Raw genomic sequence first — 21755 nt, 5'->3', positions numbered from 1 at the left:
TAGACATATTTTCCCGAGGAGGTTGAGACCAAAGTAGAGCTTAAAGAGCCTGAAATTTGTCATTTTTAATCATTGGCTGTTACGTTTTATTACCAGTGCCTTAATTCACAAAAAAGTTCCTGCCCACCACGGACCCTGTTATTGTGTTGGATCCCTGCTAACCTTTATTTTTCTTGGAAAAAAAACCAAAAAGGCGTAAATCCTCACAGAACATTCAAACCTGAAACAAAAGGCATAAAAATGTGCAGAAATCAGGCCTTCAGTGTTCCTTCAGAACAACAAAGCTTCTCTAGGACTCATTTCCACATATAGGCTGTCCTGTATACGTGTGTGTTTTAAATCTCTCTGCTGCCCCCTGCTGTACAGAACATCGATGTGGTCTAGACTGAAAACTGTAACGTCAACTGTTGAAAAGCTTAGATTTCAATTTGCAGTGTTTTCTCTACTCATGAAAAAAACAAACAAACAAACAAACAAACAAACAAAGACAAAAGAAAAAACCCCATCTTTGACACATTTACTGTTTATTATAGGAAAACAAACCAAAGTGAGATAAAGTACAGAGTGAAAACCACTTGGGACCAGAGAACACCAAGCTTCCTCCTCCCTATATATTAATATAAACAGCTACTAGCCTATGTACAATATGTGTCTGAAACATACTGAAGATGGGAGCAAAGATTAAACAGTGTGGATGAGAAATTACTGTGAACACAACAGGGAAACAAAACAGAACATCTTGTTCAGAAAAATGTCCATAAATGCTGAATTCCTGTGTAAAAAAAAAAAAAAAAAAAAAGGGAAAACAAACAGAAATAGCTATAAATTCAGATAGACAATTAATTATTAATAAAAATTACCACACCTAATCTGCATTCACACACTGAGATATTATAGACCAATTATACTGTACACTATCAAACTAAAAGATTTCTCAAATGGAACCAAAACAAAATACACAGGCTCACTGTAGCAAAGGACTCTGGGAGATTGAGTTTAGTGGTTTCCTTCTGTCCATCTTTCCTCTTGCCTTGAAAACAACAACAACAACAACAACAAAACCCAACTCCCTCTTTTGCTTAGTTAACATAATTTGGCACAACCGAGCAAATCCAGTTAACCACTTTAACCTCAACTAGCTCCCAGTGCTCAAGGGAATGTTGAAAAGACTCACTCAGTATCTCACTTTCTCTTAAACACTCGCACAAACACGCTGAAAGAAATGTAAGATACAGTACAGATAACAAAACACTACTGCAACAACAACAAAACACAGAAAAATGTACTCAAAAATCTACATGTTTGGTCTTTCTCCGTTCGCGCCATTTTTAATTTTATACGATTTGTTCTCAGGGAGGATTTAAAATACTGCAAATGTGTACTGCATACAAATAATACACACTGACATTAACTGAGTGACCTAAACAGTAAAAAAAAAAAAAGACATTAAATTATGCTTTACCACCTTTATACATTAGACAAGAACTCTGAAAACAGACACATCAGAAGTTTGAGTCATGTTAAAATGAATGGTGCAGGAAGCATGGGGGCAAAGCGGCTCTTGCTACTACTAACATGATAGCCACTATCAGCATCACTTGAGTTAGTTAGTCAAAAGGCTGCACCGTCCGCTACCATCCACAGACTGTAGAAAAGACAGAAAGAGTCTCTGTGTCTGAAAAATGAGGCACAGAACACAAAAGTACCTCAAACCTCCCATTTCCCAGAGGAAACTCCATTAGTGGCAAAAAGTCTGATTGTACAGAAGTCTATGAGAATCTCTCTTCAGCTAACTTCATTTGTGAAGTAAAGACTTTCCCAGGTAGTTTATAGTCTTATTCAATAGTTTCTAGTCTGACCTAATTCAGCACAAATTTTATTTTGTAAACTACAGTTCATTTAGAGTTAACTGGACTTAAAGCAGGGTATGCTTTGCTTATGCAAACGGGCCTTCCTTACGACCCATCCCTCAGTTTCATAGTCAGATCCATCCCTCCCTTGTCAGGTTGTGCAAAATACTCACTGGCTATGGTCACCTATCTATATGAATCTGTATGGCCTTATATCTGTAACTGCTCGCTTAAATCGTTGCACTGTCGACATGAACTTCCTTATCGGTTATACATTTTTAATCTTGCAAGAAGGAAGGTGAGGACTGATACTTGGATTAAAGTTAATGCCAACACTTTGAAGATGAGACAGAATCATGAAAATTCCAACGCTCGTATCGTTTGTCAGTTTTGGCTGAAGCTGAAATCATCGTGAAACATTTGGACATGAAACATTTATTGTTTTGGGTTTTTTTTGTTAAAAGTTTATTACTCCTAAGACATCCTGACAGAAGAACAATAAATCCAGTCTACAGTCTGCATCGATCCAGCATTAGTTCTGTAAACAAGACTCATCTGAATGCTATGCAAAACAAAGTCAGAATGAATGCATTGCTTTTTAAACATAAAAATCTTTATGGTTTTTTCAGTAAAGGTGCTGCAGTGATTGGATGCAGTGACTTCTCTGATGCATGAACCTGTTAAGTGGCCCCCATGTAAAACATACACTGATAGCTAACACTGATCTCCTGACCAGCGTGCCTTTGAATATGAACCGTGTAATCAGATCCTCTGAGCTGAAACATTAGTCTTTACACCTACATTTGATTAAATATAACTTCAGGAACAGGCTCCGCTACGGACAAACTAAACTAAAATGGTACAATCTGCCACAGGGTTATTCCACTACACAGGGTCAGAAAATGAACTATGATTGCAGGGCGCTCTTCGGTTAAATACCTGCTCAGTGTTGGAAGCACTTAAAACATTTTTTAGCAACAACCAGTGGTGACAGACAAATGGCTTTTTCCCAGTTTCCTGCTTTGCCTAGTTGGAAATCCAGCCTTGGTGTAAGGCCTCCATTTGCCCACAGTCTATCAGCTTTCACTCATCAGTGAACCTTGTTGTAACGCAGTAGTTTGGGAACTCACAGCCCCAAATGTAGATGGTACATTAAGTCAAGACAAAATGCCTTGTCTGGAGTTCAAATCCTAGCAAATTCAGACTACAGAAGACTAGACATATCAAATGGTGAGACATCTACATGTGCAGCAATGCAGTAAGTATTACTGCAGTTTATTTCTGTGAATAAAACCGACTACATGAAGCCAGAGAAGAGCTTAACACCTTCAGCTTTGTGAGTTCAAATAAGGAGATATGCAAGGTGCATTCATAAAGTTCCACAATGCCCATCAAAAATCAAAAAGGATACCTGTTTTAAATCTCCCCACAGAGATGGGCTGCCTAAGCAGGGCTCATAACTATCAGATTTGCATTTGTGTGTCACTGACGTGTGTGACCAATGAACCTGAATTTCATTTTGAGAGGACAAACCAAGTGCTGAGTGAAAATCCTGCTTTTTTAATGTTTTGCATGCTGGTGTGCACTAAACTCTGACCACGTGGTGCCCACGTTTAAATCAGATATGCTTTTTGATTTTTTTATCCACAAAATGTATATTTTGCAGGTCCCCAAAGACAAACACCGACAGGTTAAATGACACCTTGGTATTCGACACTTGGTTAATCTCCCTGTGACCAGCATCTGAGGGTCAGGCGTCCATGACCTTTCCCTCTGGTACCGATTTTGCTACATATGCAAAGCACTTTGAATAAAATCAAAATAAATTTTGACCATCATGCCCATCTTCACAAAGATGCTTACAATTCTGTTTTTATTTTAAAACTGCATTTCAACATTTTTTTTGTCTCTTAGGGAACAAAAGTGGCATGATTCAGTTTTTTTCTCATGTGGCTTTAAGTTCTTTTTTTTCAGAATTTCCCACAGATACCCACCGACTGATTTTCAGTCTGTGAGCCACACAGGTTTCTTCAGCTTCTTGGCACCGCGACGTGAACCTCAGCTGACCAACATTCATATCCACAAAAAAAAAAGACCAACGATTGTGAAACTCCACAAAACAACAAAATTTTAAAATAGAATAAATCTAAAAAATAAAATCCTACACTAAAATCTGACCCTATAGCCCTAGCTCCAGTGTGGATTAATATATGAACATGAATAACTGAGAGACACAGACACAGTGCTTTACAATAATAATAATAACAATAATAATAATAATAATGATAATAATAATAAAAACCCACAGGGAAAGGAGAAACTACAAGGACTATCCAGTTTTTTGTAATCTCTAAAAGTCAAAGAGAAGGAAACAAATGGTTTAAGGCAACTTTTGGCACAAACAAGTCAAAAGGCTTGGGGTAAAGCGGCTGTAAAAAAACAGAAGAAGCTATGAAACTGCCAATGGTTTGTTCACTATGGACCAAAAGGTCTGAAGCTTGCCATATTTTCTCCTCTGAGCTGACTAGTCACGTCTCCCTCCATCATCACCTGGTCTTTCAGAAAAGGGAGTCGCTAGTGCCGTGAAGCAAACCAACAATCCCTCTGCACTGTAATTCCAGTCCTCTGTGCTTTTGTGTCAGTCTGTCTTCTTATAAGAGTCCCACCGCCACGGAAATCCCAACCAGCAGATCCCAGCAGCCTTGACTCACTGGTTGACGTGGGGCTTCAGGGCTTGGTAAAGTCCCTCGAAGGTGGGTCGGTCAGGGATATCGCGACTCCAGCAACGCATCATCAGCTCAAAGAGAGAAGGTGGGCAGAGTGGAGGGGCATAGAGGAAGATCTAGTGAGGGACACGGGAGAATTAAGAGTGATGACAGAGTCCAGTGATTTGTTAAAAAAGACAAATGTTGGTTTAGGTTTAGTAGCCCCTCAAATTTATCCTGCAGGCACTTACAAGGGTCCTGATTTCCAGGTTTGTAAAGACTGCTATGAGCTGTCTTGGATCCAGTTGCAATTAAATTAAATGTTTGCAGTTTTACTCTCAGGTGGGCAAAATGATTTAATCCAGTGACAGAAGGTAATAATCTGTGACTCTGTCCTGTGTTTCGCCTCACCTGTCTGCCCTGGTTCCTGAAGAACTCGCCAGTGTTCTCTATGACCTGTTCATCAGACAGCAGGCTGTAGGGCTGCTCCTTACACAGAGTGAAGATCTCCCACAGGGTGACTCCAAAGGCCCACACGTCACTGGCTGTGGTGAATTTACCCTGAGGAGAAAAATCACATCTGAAAGTTTAACACTCCAACTTTAAAATACTATTATTTTCAGTGACTCTCTGAAGACAGCTGCTGATGAAATGTTGATTGCGATACTTTGTGAGACTTACAAAAAAATACGATACGATAAAAACGTAAAAGCTTCTGCTTTAGACCTGGTTTGGGTCCGCTTGGATCCATTGTTTTTTCGCTTAACTTTACAGCTGCAAAAGACATTAAACTTATGCAACCACATTCATAATGCAGAACAGGAAAGTTATTGAAAGAAAACACTGCAGCAAAAAAGATGTTTCATTGTTTTAGTGTGCAAACCGCTACTGGTGCTTCCTCTGGAGGGCAGGAAGCTTTTGAAGAACTCTTAGCTAAACTTCCTTTAGTGAAACAGTTTGCATTTGCATTTATGCATCTAGCAATTTTAAAGACAAGCAACTGTAAAGAGTTTGTTATTTGTTTTGTGGAAAACTGTTTTACTGCTTTCAGCCGTTGATTTTTAAAAAAGAAGATGTGAGGGGAACGTACATGTTTTTTATAAGTCGCTGAACTGATCTAGGCAAATGTCCCCAGGGTTTGAATACAATTACAAGCCTATATAAACTTCTGGAACTTTTAGCTCTTCTTCTTTTGAATATTAAAGACATTTATAGACTACCAGTCATTTGAAAAAGACTATTTATAGCATTGCATAGAGTCTGGCTTGGCTGGTAGTATGTGTGAAGTATTGGGGGTTAAAATAGGCTAAGTAGCATAATCAGCAATTTTTTTACTATTAGTATCATCATTATTATTATTTATTAGTCCTTTATTTATCCAGGTAAAAAATCTCATTGAGATTAAAAATCTCATTTCCAAGAGAGACCTGGCATCATAGCAACAAAAGTCAAAATACATGTACCACACAAGTGCATAACATTTAAAACAAATACAATATCCTGTACGAACATGTGAAAAACATACAATAATATCTGACCACCTATTTACCAGCAGATGTTTTCCCAGTTTGGAAAAAAAAGACCTAAGAACTACAACAGTGGGCTAAAATTCCTCCACAATTATATTAGACTAATAAAGTCATACAGCAAAAAAATGCTGTATGACTTTAAAGATGGTTCTTCAAGCTACTGAATCATGATTAGTGCTTACAGACAGAATCCTGTGAAAACGTATCAGCTTATCTCATATGACAGCAGCTCTCAGCTCTCTAATACAGAGGAAAGTATCATCAGGGTAACATTCATTCAAGTATCTGAAGATTTTGAATGCAGCAGCAGAATAACCGCAGAACTTCCACCAAAAAGTAACACATGACAGGGGTGTAAAGTTTAAAAGGAGCAAAATAAAGATCGTATCTTAAATCAACTCCCTTCGTCCAAACCTTACCAGCAAGATGCTCTCCCAGGCCATCCATCGTATAGGCAGCACCGCCCGGCCCTGGATACGGTAGTAGTCGCTGCTGTACAGGTTTCGGCTCATACCAAAGTCGGCAATCTTGATGGTGAGGCGGCGGTCCAGCAGGCAGTTTCTTGTGGCCAGGTCACGGTGCACAAAGTTCAGAGATGCCAAGTACTTCATCCCCGACGAGATCTGCACCGCCATATGGAGGAGGTCAGACAGGCTGAAGTGGAGAAGCAGAAAGCGATTCAAAGTGGTGAGAATCAAAAGTGCACTAACAAGATAGTTTAGAAACCTGACGCTCGATTGTTTTCATGTATGACCTGTGCGAACTGTGTGCATGGTTAACCTGACTGAAGGGATGTTGTTGGCATGTGTAAGAGTGCTCTCGATCTCCCGCTGCGACAGGAACATGTTGAGGTCTCCGTTCTCCATGTACTCAGTAACCATGCACAGTGGGTCGGACGACACACACACACACAGCAGTCGGATGATGTTGGGGTCATTCAGACGAGACATAATCTTTATTTCCTTCAGGAAGTCGTTCCTGATCGACGGACAGATAAAGGAGAGGAAGCATTTCCAGATCTGTTCTTCAACTCAAAGGAACCAACTACAGGTATGTATTTCTCAGTGTTACAGTGAAGCCTGATGCACAGATCTTAGATCCTGCACATCCCTTGAAGCTCTTACACCAGTTTATCCTAATATATTCTCATCTACGGAGTCAAGTACTGCTCTCACTTCAAATAACATGGTCTGCATTTGTAGGTAGGAGGGCTTTCTCTGCAAAAAATAGTCAACCAGGAAATGCAGTTTGGAGCTTTCGGTCCTGCACGTTATTCATTTGACTAGTTATGGACTATATTTTTGTTTTTAGTGTATAAATAGTGAAACATTTTCATCATATGAACACATTAAAGCAATGAATACACTGATTTTAACCAATATATGCTCTCCAGGGGATGAACCTTTAACCACCTCAGCTCCAAATTTATATAGTTTGACATTGTCGCGATTCATATACACACTCATAAAGAGTACCTGGCTTGGCTGGTAGCGTCGGCCCTCAGCTGTTTAACAGCCACAAGCACAGAGTGACCGTCTCGGTCAGGGAGGGGCGAGCCTTCCCCAAGAAATTCTGGGAGTCCCTCCGCCTCACACAGGTGGACCTGCCAGGGAAGAAGATGAAATAGGGATGAAATAAGATTTTTCCAGGATAACTTTGAAGCCCACGAAACCTCCCACAAGCTCACCTCGCCAAACTGCCCCTCCCCCAGCTTCTCCCTGAAGATCAGCTGTTGCCGAGGAAACTCGGCAGCGGAGATGTCCTTCCTGGTGAGAGAGTCCACGGTGAGGGCGGGGACGGCGTACATGTTGCTGCCAGTGACGCCCTGCAGCCGCACGATGTCCGTCTCAGCGTAGTGTGGCGCATTGCTATGGAAACACTGGTGCGGCGTGCACTGGGTGATGTCTGGCTCAGCATAGCCACCTCCACATGCTGTTGGAAAGACAAGCGCTTGTTTAATTAATGTCTAATATAAATAAAAAATGAAGTGAAGCTTACTGAAAAGTACCAACAGCACAAGATTATAGTAAAAACATTAAATTACTGGTAATTTCTAGTTTTCTATCTAAAGTAAAAGCAGTACATCTTTATCATTTTACTAGTACCATTATTCTAATTGCTGACTGAAGTTTTACTAGTTTGAATTTGTTTTTTACAGAAGTTTTTTCAATCCAGGATATCCCAACCTCTCAGGGTTAGGTCCCCTCCAGTAGGTCATGAGAGGTCATAAGATGATTCATAGAAGGAAAAGAATTGAAAAATAAAAATAAAATAAAATTCCAAACTTCACTTGATTTCACTTAAGTATATGTGATCTGATTAACTGCATGAAGTCACACCTTTCAACTCTTACCACGAAGCCATCCTGATGTCATATGACAGGAAGTCAGCAGGAGGAGGTCATAGAGAGGATTACCAAGGAGGAGAGCTGGAAGAAGAGGAAACTTGGAAAAGAGGCGTAGAGAGCCGAGAGAAAAAGGAGAGAAGCACTGCAGAATAAGTATGAATGAGCATGCATGTTCAACTTCATCCGGGAAACTTAAATAGAGAGAAAAAGGAGAAAAAAAGAGCTTATTTAACACGTTCTGAAGTAAATAAACAGGAGAGAAACAGGTTGAGGAGTTGTTAATGAGTGACAGAAGATCAGAACTTTGATGGATGCTTGAAGTTTGTAGAGTTTGTTTGAAATTACTGACATCGCCACCAGGAGGCAGCAGACTCTCTTATTGAAAGGCTTTCGACCTTTTTTCCTCTACAGCTGTGATTAATCATGTCATATTGGATAGATCTGGAACATCTCTGAGGCATCAATGATTCTTAACACAAATTCCTACTACAAGCCTAAACACACGGTTATGAAGCGGTCACTCAAAGACAAACATCATGACGCAGCGTTCAAAGGACTTTCTGCTATTTCTCAACTTGTGTCTTTTTCACTAATTCTTAAATGAACGCCTGCATCGACTTCATCGTTGAAGGTGTTTACCAGATGCCTCTGCGCTCTGTGACAGCTCTGGAAGTTTGTTTCTCAGCACCGCTGGGTTCTGGTACTGAGGGTCCAACAGGAAAATTCTCTCATAGTGAGGGTCAGTGTTCACAGGACCTGAGGAAAACAGCAGGAATCAGTCAAGGATAAGAATATCTCTCCTACAAACACGAAATTTAACACCTTAACTTTCACCAATTCTTTCTGCATGAATAATAATGGCAAACAAAGGCATGTTTTAAACGATACAAGTAAAAGAAGAGTACCAGTCGGGGCGCGTCCAGAGCGCGGGGGCACAGGTGGAGTCTGTAAAATGATGGTGTCACTGCAGGACGACAGCCGGACCGTCACCTCCTCATCAAGAATCCGACGTGGACCCTAGATTAGGATGGAAGAAAGAAAAAACATGGGGTCACAGATGCCTGTAAAGAGTCAGTCAGTTCATTCTTATTCGTTCTTTAATCTGATTTAATGCTTAATAGTCCTGATTTAGCCACAAACATAAGCTATAATCTTATTTCCTAAAAAGAAAAAGAAATGCCTCCCATCTCCCACGTGAGTTTGGGATCTAAACTGCAGCTTTTAACCTCTTTTTGAAAAATCAAAACAAATGTGTGAGGTGACTTAAAGACCATAAAATGGAACCAGGGACCTCCTGGTGGACATCTATTAGGAAATGGTTTGCATTTCAGCAGAGAATGCAGCTGTTTACAGGAACATTTTTTTAAAACCTAAAGCGATTAAGTGATTACAGCATGTTTAACACCAACGGACATGACAGGAAGTTAACAAAATAAAGGTACTTTATTAAGAAACCCCCACTTCCACTCAGAAAAACAAAGGTAATTCATTTATTTGTATCCTCACCTTCTCTAATACCTTGCAGACGTACTGACACCATAGGATGAGGAAGATGATGATGACCAACAAAAGGATGATGGTTACCAGGCAGCCAATAAGGATGGGTGTTTTCCCATCATCTGGTGTGGCACTAGCTGATGGAGCAGCGGCTGAGAAGACAGGTTAGAATACCATATACCAAAGATTTTATCATTTGTTTCTGCAAATACATTTGTTAGTGGTAGCTCCACTAAGTATGACAGAAATGCTAAAAAAGATATACGTCCTCAAAAATTAAGAAAAAGGAAAAAAAAATGACCTGAGCACAAACTGACAAAACAGCGCCCTCTATCTGTCGCAGTTTTGAAGTGGCGACTTTAAAACGTGAAACAATTAATTGTCACACCTGTCTTCTGTGCAGGTGTTGTGATTGTGTCCTTAGTGGGTAGAGGAGATGTCATTTGGGTCAGGAATATGGTATCCACTGAAAAACAAAAAAAACAGGAAGTCACTTATTTTTCCTTCTTTTACTGTTCTGCACTTTTGTTTGCACATGCGTGTTTGTTACCTGACTGAAAGGAAATCTCGCTAAACATCATCCAGACGTCAGCAAAGTAAAAGTGGCAGCGGAGGGATTTGGCAGTGCGGTGGTTCAGATCCACGGTGACGTAGCGAGCACTCGGATTCCGGTCATCCAGCACCGTCCTGAACTCCACAGGCTCCGCCTCCCATACAAAGTGGGGCTTAAACCAACAGGAGACCGAGGAGAAGATCTTCACATCGCGGGAGAACATGTTGTTGCTGTGGACCTGGATGGAGAATGAAAGTAAGAGTAAGTAGCAGAACATCTGCTATTGTTTGTAAAGCGTGAGGGAGTTCCACGGGGATCTAAAGCTCATTTATAATGGACTCAGACAAAGTGGCAATGATGGCACAGTAGGAGGAGATGCTAGCAGCTGCTGATGCGTGACTTAAAAGTAAACACATGACTCCACTGAACATTGCTGGAGCACTTGCTGACTGCGCTCCATATTACAGGAAGAGCAAATGCTGGATGGAAAGTAAGTTTGCAGTTAAATCAGTTACACAGTGATGAAGGAGAGCTGTAAGCAACTGGTTAAAAAGCTTGACCAGATATAAAGGTAGGCAGAAAATACTTTTCAATCTCTTTTATTATGCGACAATACTGTGCATGCTCCTGAAAACGTACAAAGTTAAGTTACTTTGTACGTTTTTACACACACACACACACACACACACACACACACACACACACACACACACACACACACACACACACACACACACACGTTTTCATATGTTAGTGAGGACATCTCATTGACATAATGCTTTCCCTAGCCTAACCATACCCTTACCCTAAAGCTTAACCATCAAAAATGAATGCCTAACCCTGAGCCTAAACCTAACCATAACCTAATTGTAACACTGACACTAAAACCACATTTTGAATCTCCAAAATGCCTTCAAACTCGTGGGGACGGGCATTTTGTCCCCATAAGTGACTGCTGGCCCCCACAAGTATAGTAGCATGCAATTTACTGTCCTCACAAAGATGTTTAAACATGTCCCCTGCCATCAGCCTAGGCTGACGCTGACATGGTGCCGAGCAAACTAGAGAAACCCGACACTGGATCTGAACCAGAGGCAATTTCTAGGCTCTGAGTAAGTCTGGTAATTGCAAAAGCACATGTAAAAGTGCTGTCAACCACTACTGCTATGACAAAGTTTGTGGTGAGTTCATAGTACTGATGAGGTAGAGGAAGCAAAAATGAAAAACCTTCATCGAGGTGAAGTTTCTCTGCCTGTCGAACACGAACTCCATCTCCACGTATTCCAGCGAGTCGTTTTTCCAGCCCAGGTAGTCGTAGCCAGGCCACACGCTGTACTCGTGGGTCCGTGTGAAGTCATCTTGGCCGATCACGCCGTCCGTCAGCTGACCCAGGCCGCCGAAAAGCTTCCTATCGGATGACAAAGCAGTCAGTAAACAGGAAACGCTGATATGTGATGTATGTACGAGTGCAGCAAAGAGAGACCCACCCCCTTTCGTGTACTCCATCATATGTGGAGTCATTGAGGTTGGCGATGGGATAACCCGGCGGTTGCATCCGCTGACCCTCTGGAGCGCTGTAGGATATCAGCCCATCTGAAACCAGGAGGAGTGGAAAGTTAAAGGTGCAATTCATCCCATTTCACTGTTATCTCACCACAATAAGATCCCACAGCTGCACTCAGAACAGCAAACTTTCAACCTTCATGACAACAGTGTGAGGATCGCACTCACATCATTCAAATTCCTGTTTTTGCTCGATATAAGGATCTGATAAACAGCAGTGTTTGTTAAATAAAAGTGTTGCTTGTGGATGAAAAACAGTTGTTTATGGACATTAAAAGCTTGTTGACATGAAGAGGTTTACTTGTCTCTGAGGAAGCGTAAACAGTCTCTAATGGCAGTTGAGCTGACGAAAACGCACATTAACAAGGAAACTGTGTGTTTATGTGTCCTACCGTCCCATGAACAGCCGTACAGCTCCACTCTCATGCAGACGGTGGTGGACAGTCTGGTCACGGGGAGCAGCCGGACGTAGCGGGTGACTATCGGAGGGCGGAGGTCCTTTATGACAGAGGTGTAGGCGTCTTTGTTTCCCTCAATAATCTGTACACAGATATCAGGGATACAAAGAAGACCATCACACCAGGAGTACAGAAAGATTAAACCCCTGGAACATCTGTTCAATCAGTAGGTTAATAGTGTTGTTACAAGTTGTCATGTGACATGTTTTGACTTTATAGCCATCTTTATACAGTCCATTGATTTTCAGAGAATTGCTTGACAAACAGTGTCCTGGCCAGGTGAGACCTGTGCCCTCATTATTCAGTGACAAATGAACCAGACAAGAGATCTGGAGTTGATTCCAAGTGCTGAACTTGTGTTTGGAAGGTGTGCATTGGACCTCCCAAAGAGACATTGGTGCAAGTGAAGGAGGGATTTTTTTTAGGCTGAAAAACAAACAAACAATAAAGCTATTAAAGCAACACGTTCCCACTCCCAAAGTGTAACATTTTATGCTAGGTGACAAATAGTCGGTATATTACGATTTCAGCCACCCAACGCTATATTACGAGTTCGGAAAATGAGAACCGTTGGAACGAATCCACACATGTACGTTTATTTTACTTAAATTGCTTTGGAAAACACTATTTAACACGATTAAGGTGTCGGTTACGATTAGGGATAAGGTTAGGGTTAGGGCTGGAATACACGGCTGGAACATGTCTTACCGTGGGAGCTTCATTCTATTCGATTTCATCCACAATCCAGCGCGTAGCATAGGAACGCAGAAGGTCACCTTTCACATTCCCATGGAACACCTCAGGATTTGACAAATCGTCGGTATATTAGGCATTGGGAGTGAGAATGGGCTAATTAAAGAGATAGAAATGTTGCTATCTAGCCACTTTTATAGGTTTTGTGTTACTTTTGTTAAATCCCTTGATTTAGACCAGAAGGTGTGCATTTCAGTCACATTTTGATTGCTTGATTAAAATCCACTGTGATGGTGTTTAGAGGAAAATTTGTGCCTGACAATAGGGAGTTAAATATGCTGCAATATTAGAGAGAGAGCCCCAGTGAGCAAACAACCTGCTATGAGCAGCGCTTGGCAATAGAGACCACCGACAAAATCAAGATCAGGGAGGGGCAGCGACCAACGATTGGTGCATCTGATATCCCTGTGTTGGTGTTTTTTCTGCATCATCATAACAATGTGTGTCCAGGATCAACATTGAAAGTGACCAGTCACATTGTTGTGATGTCACAGCTTTGTATTATGGGGTAAAAAAGAAAAAAAAGGCTATGTTTATAAGAAACGCTCTGTTTTCTTTATTAATCTATACAATCGAATAAAAATATTATCAAGTTAGCTTCTGTTAGCCAAATTTAGTTTGCTCATGTAAGTTTGCTAGTGATACTTTTAAAATAATTAACTAACTTCTTGGCCAGTGCAAACTGAAAGCTGATTGGTCAGTTGCAACGTAGATCCTGGACCAACATTATTATAATGATGCAGGAAAATCTCTTTAAAAAGACAAGAAAAGCTATGCTAAACAAATACAAAACGCAAACACACCCTAAATGAGCAGAATTATCGAACAAAGTGACAAAAACCACAAAAATAATCACAAATAGATGCAAAAGGACGGTGAGGATGATGCCAAATTTATGTTCTCAAGAAAATAATATATATATTTTTTAATATTCACTTCTCTCACACAGTGCCCCTGCACAACTGCACGTGTAGAAATAAGCAGCCGAACATTCAAAGCAAAGAAGACAAGCTTGAGAGTTTCTGCTGACGGCATGCATCAGTTACTCCTCAGCGGATGTTTCCGGGCTTCATTTCCTAAAGTGAAAAAAAGAAATTTGGAATGTGAATCTTTGTGCTGCTGGGCACAAAATAACCAGAAATCTGCACAGACTCTGGGAAGTTCCCCATGTGAATGTGAGGGAGGAGCCTCAGATCAAAAACATGATTCTGGTGTTTTAAATTGTTCTAACAGTGTTGCGTAGCTGCGGGGATCTCGAATGCCAACAGGAAGCTGGCGTGTAAATGTAATTTCCTCTGATATGAATATGAATGACCAGAAGCAGCTTAGAGTGAAAAACGAGAGGAAAAAAATCCTGTTCGTTTCTTTTTTCTTCCTCTTTCTCCAGTCTTCCCTCCATCAGTCCTCACGTATTTCCTCCTATTCTTCCTTCGGCTCAGACCCTTCTCATGTCCCATTTTTCAGTCTGTTTCCTCTCTCCTCTCATTAAGTCCTTTTTGTAAGATATTTGGGTCACTCACCTCGTTCCCCTGCCGATTCCTCCAGGACTTCCACAGCTTGCCGTCCCTGCTGTAGTTTACGCGATACTCTCGGGCAAACTCATTCCCAGAGTTCCTGATATATCGTCCCTGAGTACCAATAACCGTCAGAAAGGTGAGTCTGCCGAGATCCACCTAAAAAGAAAATTCCAGCAAAAGGCTTTCGGTCAAATCTTGTAACATGCGAGTAACCTAAAAACTAAAGGCTGCATTTAAAGATAATATTGTATCATTAACGTGGGAAAATGGTTCACCCCAAAAGTATAGAGGCAAGCCGTCCACACATCTGGTTGTTAATCCTGCAATTTTAATGTCAAGAGGCATGCAGCTTCCAAATACGAGATGCATTTAAGTCAGAGATCTATAACAGGCTTCAAAGTTGGTTTTTATCGTGAGCTGAGTGTTTGCAGCGTCTCAGGATTTTTGTTGCATTTCTACAGAAATCGGCCCATAAAGAAAACTGTAAAAACTAAAGATGCTCTGTGTGCCTTTACTCAACAGTGTGCACACAAAAACCTCTGCAACATCACAAAATTATTTTCAGGTTTTAGATTTTTTTAATTACTTTCCTCATTTTAACATATTAAACGTATGTCAATATACAGATATTAAAGCGACTTAAACAGATGTGAAGTGTAAGAATGTCTGAATCGCATAAATATCATGTGAAACTGAGGATTTTCCATACAGTCTTTGATGTCCACAGATGACTGTGACTCAGATTCTCTCCTTTGATATTTAAATACCTACAGCTTCACACTGCAGCATTCACACATGTGGCGCAGTATCGATACCACCAACTTTATTAAAAGATCGCTCAGTTCTGAAGGTAAGTATTTCTTTGTCTTCCACTCGTCCCACAAGTCAGCTGTTATACACAGATTTAGGTTTATATGCCAGTTTGTAATAACAGCCTTCTCTGGGTAACACATGAGCTTCTAGATTTATCCAAAGAATAACTTTGTAGACCACACACAGACTTCACCTTTAAATCAGAATGTACTGAATTTAGCTGCTTTGCAAAGCACTTAAATATTGTGTTACACTCTGAAACCTCAGATTCTGATCCACTGTGATCTTTTCACCCGTTCTCATGTTACACTGACTGCGCAGCGCCACTTTCTCCTGCATGCACGACACCTTCTTACTTATGGAGTAGAACTTCGCCACATAACAAATGCAGGTACCCGGACATGACTGAGCACGCTTCAGACACAAACCTCGAGGTACTGACTGACTGATGGCAGCGCTGCAGGACACCAGGCGCCGTCTCCCTCCTCACGATTCAACCTGCACACACACACACACACACACACACACACACACACACACACACACACACACACACACATAAACCACACTTGCACAAGTTTAACCAAAAGATGGAGTTCTAAAATCTTCTAATTTTTATTTGACTTCATTCTAAAGCATATTTAATCAATTTTTGTATCGCACAATTCCATTTCAGGTTTTTCTTTTTTTCTTTATTCAAGAGTTAAAAACAATAAAAGACACTTTTTTAAAACCAGTCGACTTAACCTTTAAGCCACACCTACCTGGCGTACTGTGGTCCTGTTGTTTCGTGCCATTGGCTGGATGCTTTGAGCGCATCATCTTTGATCCGTCGATCCTCCATGCCCAAGGGGTAGCGACAGTGTGCTGGAAAAACACATTCACAATTTTATTTTTATGTGTTTTGCAAGGACGGATTTTAGACCTTTACAAATGAAACATTTTATTGAGTTGTAACTGTTTAAATTGGCTCATTGCAGAGGACTGATTTAGATTTAAAATCAAGATGGGGTAAAGTGGGGTTTGTGTGTGTGTGCCTGTGTACCGGGATCAATCTGTCCGATGGCTGCTGTAGCTTGAAGGATCAGCAGCAAGAAGAGGTGCATGATGGTCCGCCGATCACACCAACACACACGCTACATCTCTGCGAGACACAGAAAAAACAACATGAACATCTGCAGCTGACAGCGAATGACGGCTCAGACAACAAGGGAATAAAGTGTTACAGTAAACATTTTTTTGGAAACCCATCCCTCTATTTTCTTCATTTTATCCAATTCAGGGTTGTAGTCGGGCTGGAGCTTATTCCCCGGACAGGCCGCCAATCACATCGAGACAGACAACCATTTACACCTATAGCCAATTAAGAATACCCAGCTAACCTAACGAGGATGTCTTTTGACAGTGGGAGGAAGCCAAGAGTGCGTGTAAAGAACTCATTCCAAAACAGGAAAAGCGCTAACCACTGCAGCACCACGTTGACTTCTTTTGGGAAATATCTTTGCAATTTTTGCATGTTTTTAGGAAAATTATGAGGAAAGTTTCAGTAAACTGACCCATAAAATACAGCATTATTTTGTCTTTAAGTTGACATGCCAATTTGCACATATGCAAAGACCATTACTGCCATTGTAAAATAAAAAAGGTCCTATAAACACATAACTAGAATAGATGTTTAAGTCTTTGATTTTGCCCGCCATCGTCACCCACAGTTGACAATCATAGTACATGAACGAATTTTTTACGTCTCCTGTGTGATGATGAATATTTGAAGAATTCTACTTTTGTTGATTTTTGCTGCTCCTATCCTTATTCCCTCCTTAAAATGATTTATTCCCTCTAATCCCATTTTATCCAGCAACATATTTTCATCTGTTTCTAATTTATCTACGTTTAAAGAATCATTCTACGGTTTACTATAAAATCTAAAGAGTCTTTCAGCTATCATATCCCTCATTTGAGGCTTGAATAGACGTGAATCCCTCATTCAAGCAGAACTCTGGAGATTTAGGTGTTCCATTGTGCACATTAAGAGTAATTTAACTAATTATCTGACATTAAAACATTGAAAACTGCAATTTCCTCCAAACAAAACAAAGAAAATCTTTGTTTTCGCTGTAGGAAGTCGACTGTCTCCAGCGGTCACTGTTTTACACAACTGCAGCAGGATGGATGGACGAGGAGGAGTCTGAATGACTCCTACCGTCATTTACGAGAGGACTGCGTGTGTGTGTGTGTGTGTGTGTGTGTGTGTGTGTGTGTGTTTGATTTCGCAACGTTATTGCTGTTGGAGCGGAGTAGTTTATAAACACTGGACGCAAACAGCATCCCACTCACAGAGGTTACGCAACACTAAAGAACACACACATACATACACACGCACACGAACACACCCCTATTGTTGCACACAAAGCATTTCAAGCATAAATACATAGACACATATAGAAAAACTACAACCGCTGTCTACTCGTATTGTCTTGTTCTCTACATTCACTCTGTGTAAAGTTCTCGGGGTCAGAACAGCTGGGCAGGCGAGAAAGACGGGGTGATAGAGAGACAGGAGGACAGAAAAAGAAAATAGACAGGAAAAAAGACAAAGAGAGGAAGAAAGAACGCAGACAGCGGTTTGAGGCCGAGGGCCGATAAGAAAATGAAGAAAAGGAGAGAAACACAAAGAGAGGAGGAGGAGGGAGGGAGGTGAGCAAGGTGGGGAGGACAACAATGGGTGGAAGGGAGAAGCAAAGAGAGAGAGGACAGCGTTAAAGTCAAACACGAACTTCCAGGTTTTTTAAACTCTTTTGGGATCAGAGCGGAATTTGACCCTGATGCTAACCCAGTAAAGGTGCACCACGGACCAGTTTATGTCCGACACTATTTTCACACACCGGCCTTTAAGGTGTCGCAGATAAATACAGCAAAATAAAACCAGTACTGGTACCAATAAAGAAGATTAATTCATAACACACAGGAAAAGACCCAGGGAAACAGAGTTAACTATAAAAACAATTAAAAAAGAACACTAAAAACCAATAAAAACCCTAAATTTTACACCTGTGCCTGAACTCGCGGGCCCAGTACCAAACAACTCACGGACTGGTACCGGTCCGTGGGCAGGGGGTTGGGGACCGCTGGTCTAGACCAAAATACTAAATTTTGCTCTACAAGGGCCTGATATCCACTTCCGAGGACACTATACTGCCACTGTTCTATCGAAATGTAAAGCGAATGTCCTCATATGTCAGTCTAATTTCTCTCAGAAACAAAAATCAGGTAAAAAGAAAAAAAAAAATCTCGTAATTCTTTGTTTTTACATTCATCAGGTCCCAAGAGAAACTGAAAATGCATGCCATGAAAGAGTTCAGGTCTTAGGAGGTTAAAAGTAAAAAAGAAAGTAAACTCCATCTGCAGAACAATCACAGTGGCTCTGTCTGACTTGAGACCAGGGGGAGACACAAACTTCTCTTGATGGGGTTGCAGCACAGTTCTGGTACCAGACCTCACTTATAAAATATAGAAAAGTTACTGTAGTTAAGTTTAGTTTCTCCTTTTTTTGTCAAAGCCACAGGGAGCTTCAGATTCAAGACCCTCTGCTCTACAATGAAATGAAAAACACAAAGAAGAATCACGTCTGATGCGTCCAGTTTATGTCGTGATGACTTCAACAGGCAAAATCTGAAAGTGACCATGAATCAAAACCTTTGCTGTCTGTCCTTGTGGCAAACATCCAGCCCAGCGCTAACAGGAGTTAAAGACGGGAAGCCTTGCCATCTTGACATGGATGTGAATGTTTCGGTCTGTAGACACAACAGGCTGCAGCAGCTGATTGCAGCCCGCTTCAGACAGACTTGCATGTTTTTCTGCACATACTGACTGTTCTTAAATACCAGAGAATCCAGTCTGTTCCTGAAACAATCGTTCTCCCTCTCTCTCTCTCTCTTTTTTTCCCTAATGAAAAACTCCCTGCTCTGCCTTCAGGAAGTGAGTTCATTCACTTTAGCCGAGCTGAAGAAGAAGTGGTTCACGTTTGTTTTCTAGCAACGACTGGGGGAGAAGGAGGGAGCTTTATGTAATGCGTTGGCTGAACCTCAGATTCCTGCTCTGTTGCTCATCTCTACAGCAAAATCACATGACAAGAGAGTGAGAGAGAGGGGGGGAGAGAAAATAACAGAGAGAAAAAGACAGTAAAAGAGACAAAGAGAAGTCAAAGAGAAACAAAAAAGTAACCCTTGGAAGAATCTAATGAAGACTGATACTGAACTGTTTTTGTAACAAATAAGTGATGAAAAAAATTCTGCTTCATTATAAGCAAATTATAAATAACTTCCTGGAGTATTTCTTGACCTCTCGAGCCACCATGACAAACAGACCATTTAGTTTTTTCAGGCTTGCTATAAATAAACCAGATTTCTGGAAATTAAATCGCCGTAAAACAACTTTGGGGCATCAAGCCTTGCAATTACATGCCTTACCAAAGTGTGCACATTATGTAACTAGGTCCTGCTCTCTAAACAACACAGGAGATTGTTTGTCAGTGTCTATGCATCATCCACGTCTTTGTTTAGATCTGAACTACTTTAAAGGTCTGTGTTCGCTTTAGACCACTGTTCTAGATGAGTGTGCAACATGAGAGCGATACAGTAAATGGGTCAATTGTGGACTTGGCAAAGGGCCTTTTGTGTTTTTTTCAAACTTCTCTGCTGCTGAGAGCAGCATAAATCAAGTTTAGGGTTAGCTCAAGCAGGCTACAAAGTCCAGAAAATCGCAGCAGATCAGCTGGGATCAGCCTACATTACCCGATCGCTTTACTGATACTGCTCTATGGATCCAATTGGCAAATCTCATCTAAATCGCTCTAGCATGTCCACAGTTGATGCAGATCTGCATCCTGCTTTCAATGTCATGATCTGTTCAATTCATACCAAACCACATTCACTATCTATAAAATACTTTCGCCACTTTTACTTTTAAAGCAGCAACAGGGAGACACAAAAGAACCATCACAATTAAAAGATGACTTAAAATCACAGTCAGTATCTCACAATGGGACAAAGGCTAGGGAGCAAAGGTGTATTTTTAAATGAGATTTAAGTCTGCCTGGTGTGCAGTGGCAAATTGTGCCACAAATGAAAAAGCAACTGTCACGTCTGAGTTTTCTCTTCAGAATCAGCAAAAGTATCTGGTCTGCTGACCTGAGTGAACGAAGACATGTGGGTCCAGCAATTTACACAGATAAGAGACTTAAAAAAATAAATTCAGTTTGATTCAGTTCAATTTCAAATAATATTTGAGTGGAGAGCCGACAACAATCATCTATGTGGATGAACATCCTTTTAAAGAGGAAGAAACCTCTGGCAGAACGAGGCTCGGGGAGGGGCAGCCATCTGTCTCGACCCGCTGGGGTTTGAGGGGAAAGAGACGGGAAAAAAACAGGAGCATAGAGAGATCACACACAACAAACAAAATGAAAAAAGAAAAACACTGCAGGAAAGAGCAGGCAAAAGTTAGTAACATGCAATAGCTGTACAATAAATGCAATGCCAGTGAAAAGAGGTGAGAGGAGAAGAAATGTTCAGTGCAACCTGGGAAAGTCCCCCAGCAGTCTGAGCCGACAGCAGCACAACTAAGTGATGGCTCAAGGTAACCTGATCCAGTCCTAACTATAAGCATTATCCAAAAAGAACATTTAAACCGCTCTTAACATTAGAGAGGGTGTGTGTCTCTGAGTGCACACTGGGAGCTGGTTCCACAGGAGAGGGGCTGGATTCTGCTTCCCATTCTTCTTTTGGAAACTCTAGGAGCCACAAGTTATTGATGCCTGACCTGTTCTGTAGAGGGGTCTTGCTGCTGCTTTTCCAGAGCAGAGCCTTACTGCCAAATATAAATTATTGCAGATGGAAATAACAACCTTCTTTTGACCAAAAACCTCCGAACTGTAAATCTGCAGCACTGACAGAAAGCACAAATGGGTTTAGCAGGTCTGTGTACCCACCTGAGTGTAATAGAAAACAGTGTCAGAGATCAAAACTGACACCATCACAAAGCCTAAAAAGAACATGATCGAAACTAGTGAAAGGAAATTTACGCATTTAAAAAACTGGATTCATTAAATAGTTTGATATTTTTTAAAAGCATTTCCGTTCTGCATCAATACAGAGATTATTGTGTAATAA

At 41.0% G+C, this 21755-nt stretch overlaps 1 protein-coding gene across 3 annotated transcripts in view; it reads right to left on the bottom strand.

Moving 5' to 3' along the window:
* Positions 1–507: 507 nt before the first annotated feature.
* The window catches only part of ddr2l (discoidin domain receptor family, member 2, like), a 38134-nt gene continuing 16886 nt past the window's right edge, over positions 508–21755 (bottom strand). Inside the window, exons 2-20 of one of the 3 annotated variants that reach the window (XM_085476279.1) lie at positions 16631–16729; positions 16350–16452; positions 16014–16083; positions 14776–14928; positions 12437–12584; positions 11969–12074; positions 11709–11889; positions 10479–10719; positions 10317–10394; positions 9938–10080; positions 9337–9448; positions 9071–9187; positions 8438–8512; positions 7772–8016; positions 7560–7687; positions 6865–7062; positions 6504–6738; positions 4967–5116; positions 508–4692 (exon numbers count right to left, since the gene is read on the bottom strand). In XM_085476279.1, the coding sequence (XP_085332405.1) occupies positions 4558–4692; positions 4967–5116; positions 6504–6738; positions 6865–7062; positions 7560–7687; positions 7772–8016; positions 8438–8512; positions 9071–9187; positions 9337–9448; positions 9938–10080; positions 10317–10394; positions 10479–10719; positions 11709–11889; positions 11969–12074; positions 12437–12584; positions 14776–14928; positions 16014–16083; positions 16350–16452; positions 16631–16691 (2679 nt within the window). In that variant the 5' untranslated portion in view covers positions 16692–16729 and the 3' untranslated portion in view covers positions 508–4557. Of the gene's footprint in view, positions 4693–4966; positions 5117–6503; positions 6739–6838; positions 7063–7559; positions 7688–7771; positions 8017–8437; positions 8513–9070; positions 9188–9336; positions 9449–9937; positions 10081–10316; positions 10395–10478; positions 10720–11708; positions 11890–11968; positions 12075–12436; positions 12585–14775; positions 14929–16013; positions 16084–16349; positions 16453–16630; positions 16730–21755 lie in introns of those variants that run through there. The other 2 variants (XM_085476280.1, XM_085476281.1) reach the window with 2 other exon arrangements.

The sequence above is a fragment of the Copadichromis virginalis genome, linkage group LG12 (assembly GCF_057382275.1).
Source record: "Copadichromis virginalis isolate Kocher_CV1m ecotype Utaka linkage group LG12, C_Virginalis_male_GT1.1, whole genome shotgun sequence".
Lineage (NCBI taxonomy): Eukaryota > Metazoa > Chordata > Actinopteri > Cichliformes > Cichlidae > Copadichromis > Copadichromis virginalis.
This window is presented reverse-complemented; position numbering and strand designations above follow the sequence as displayed.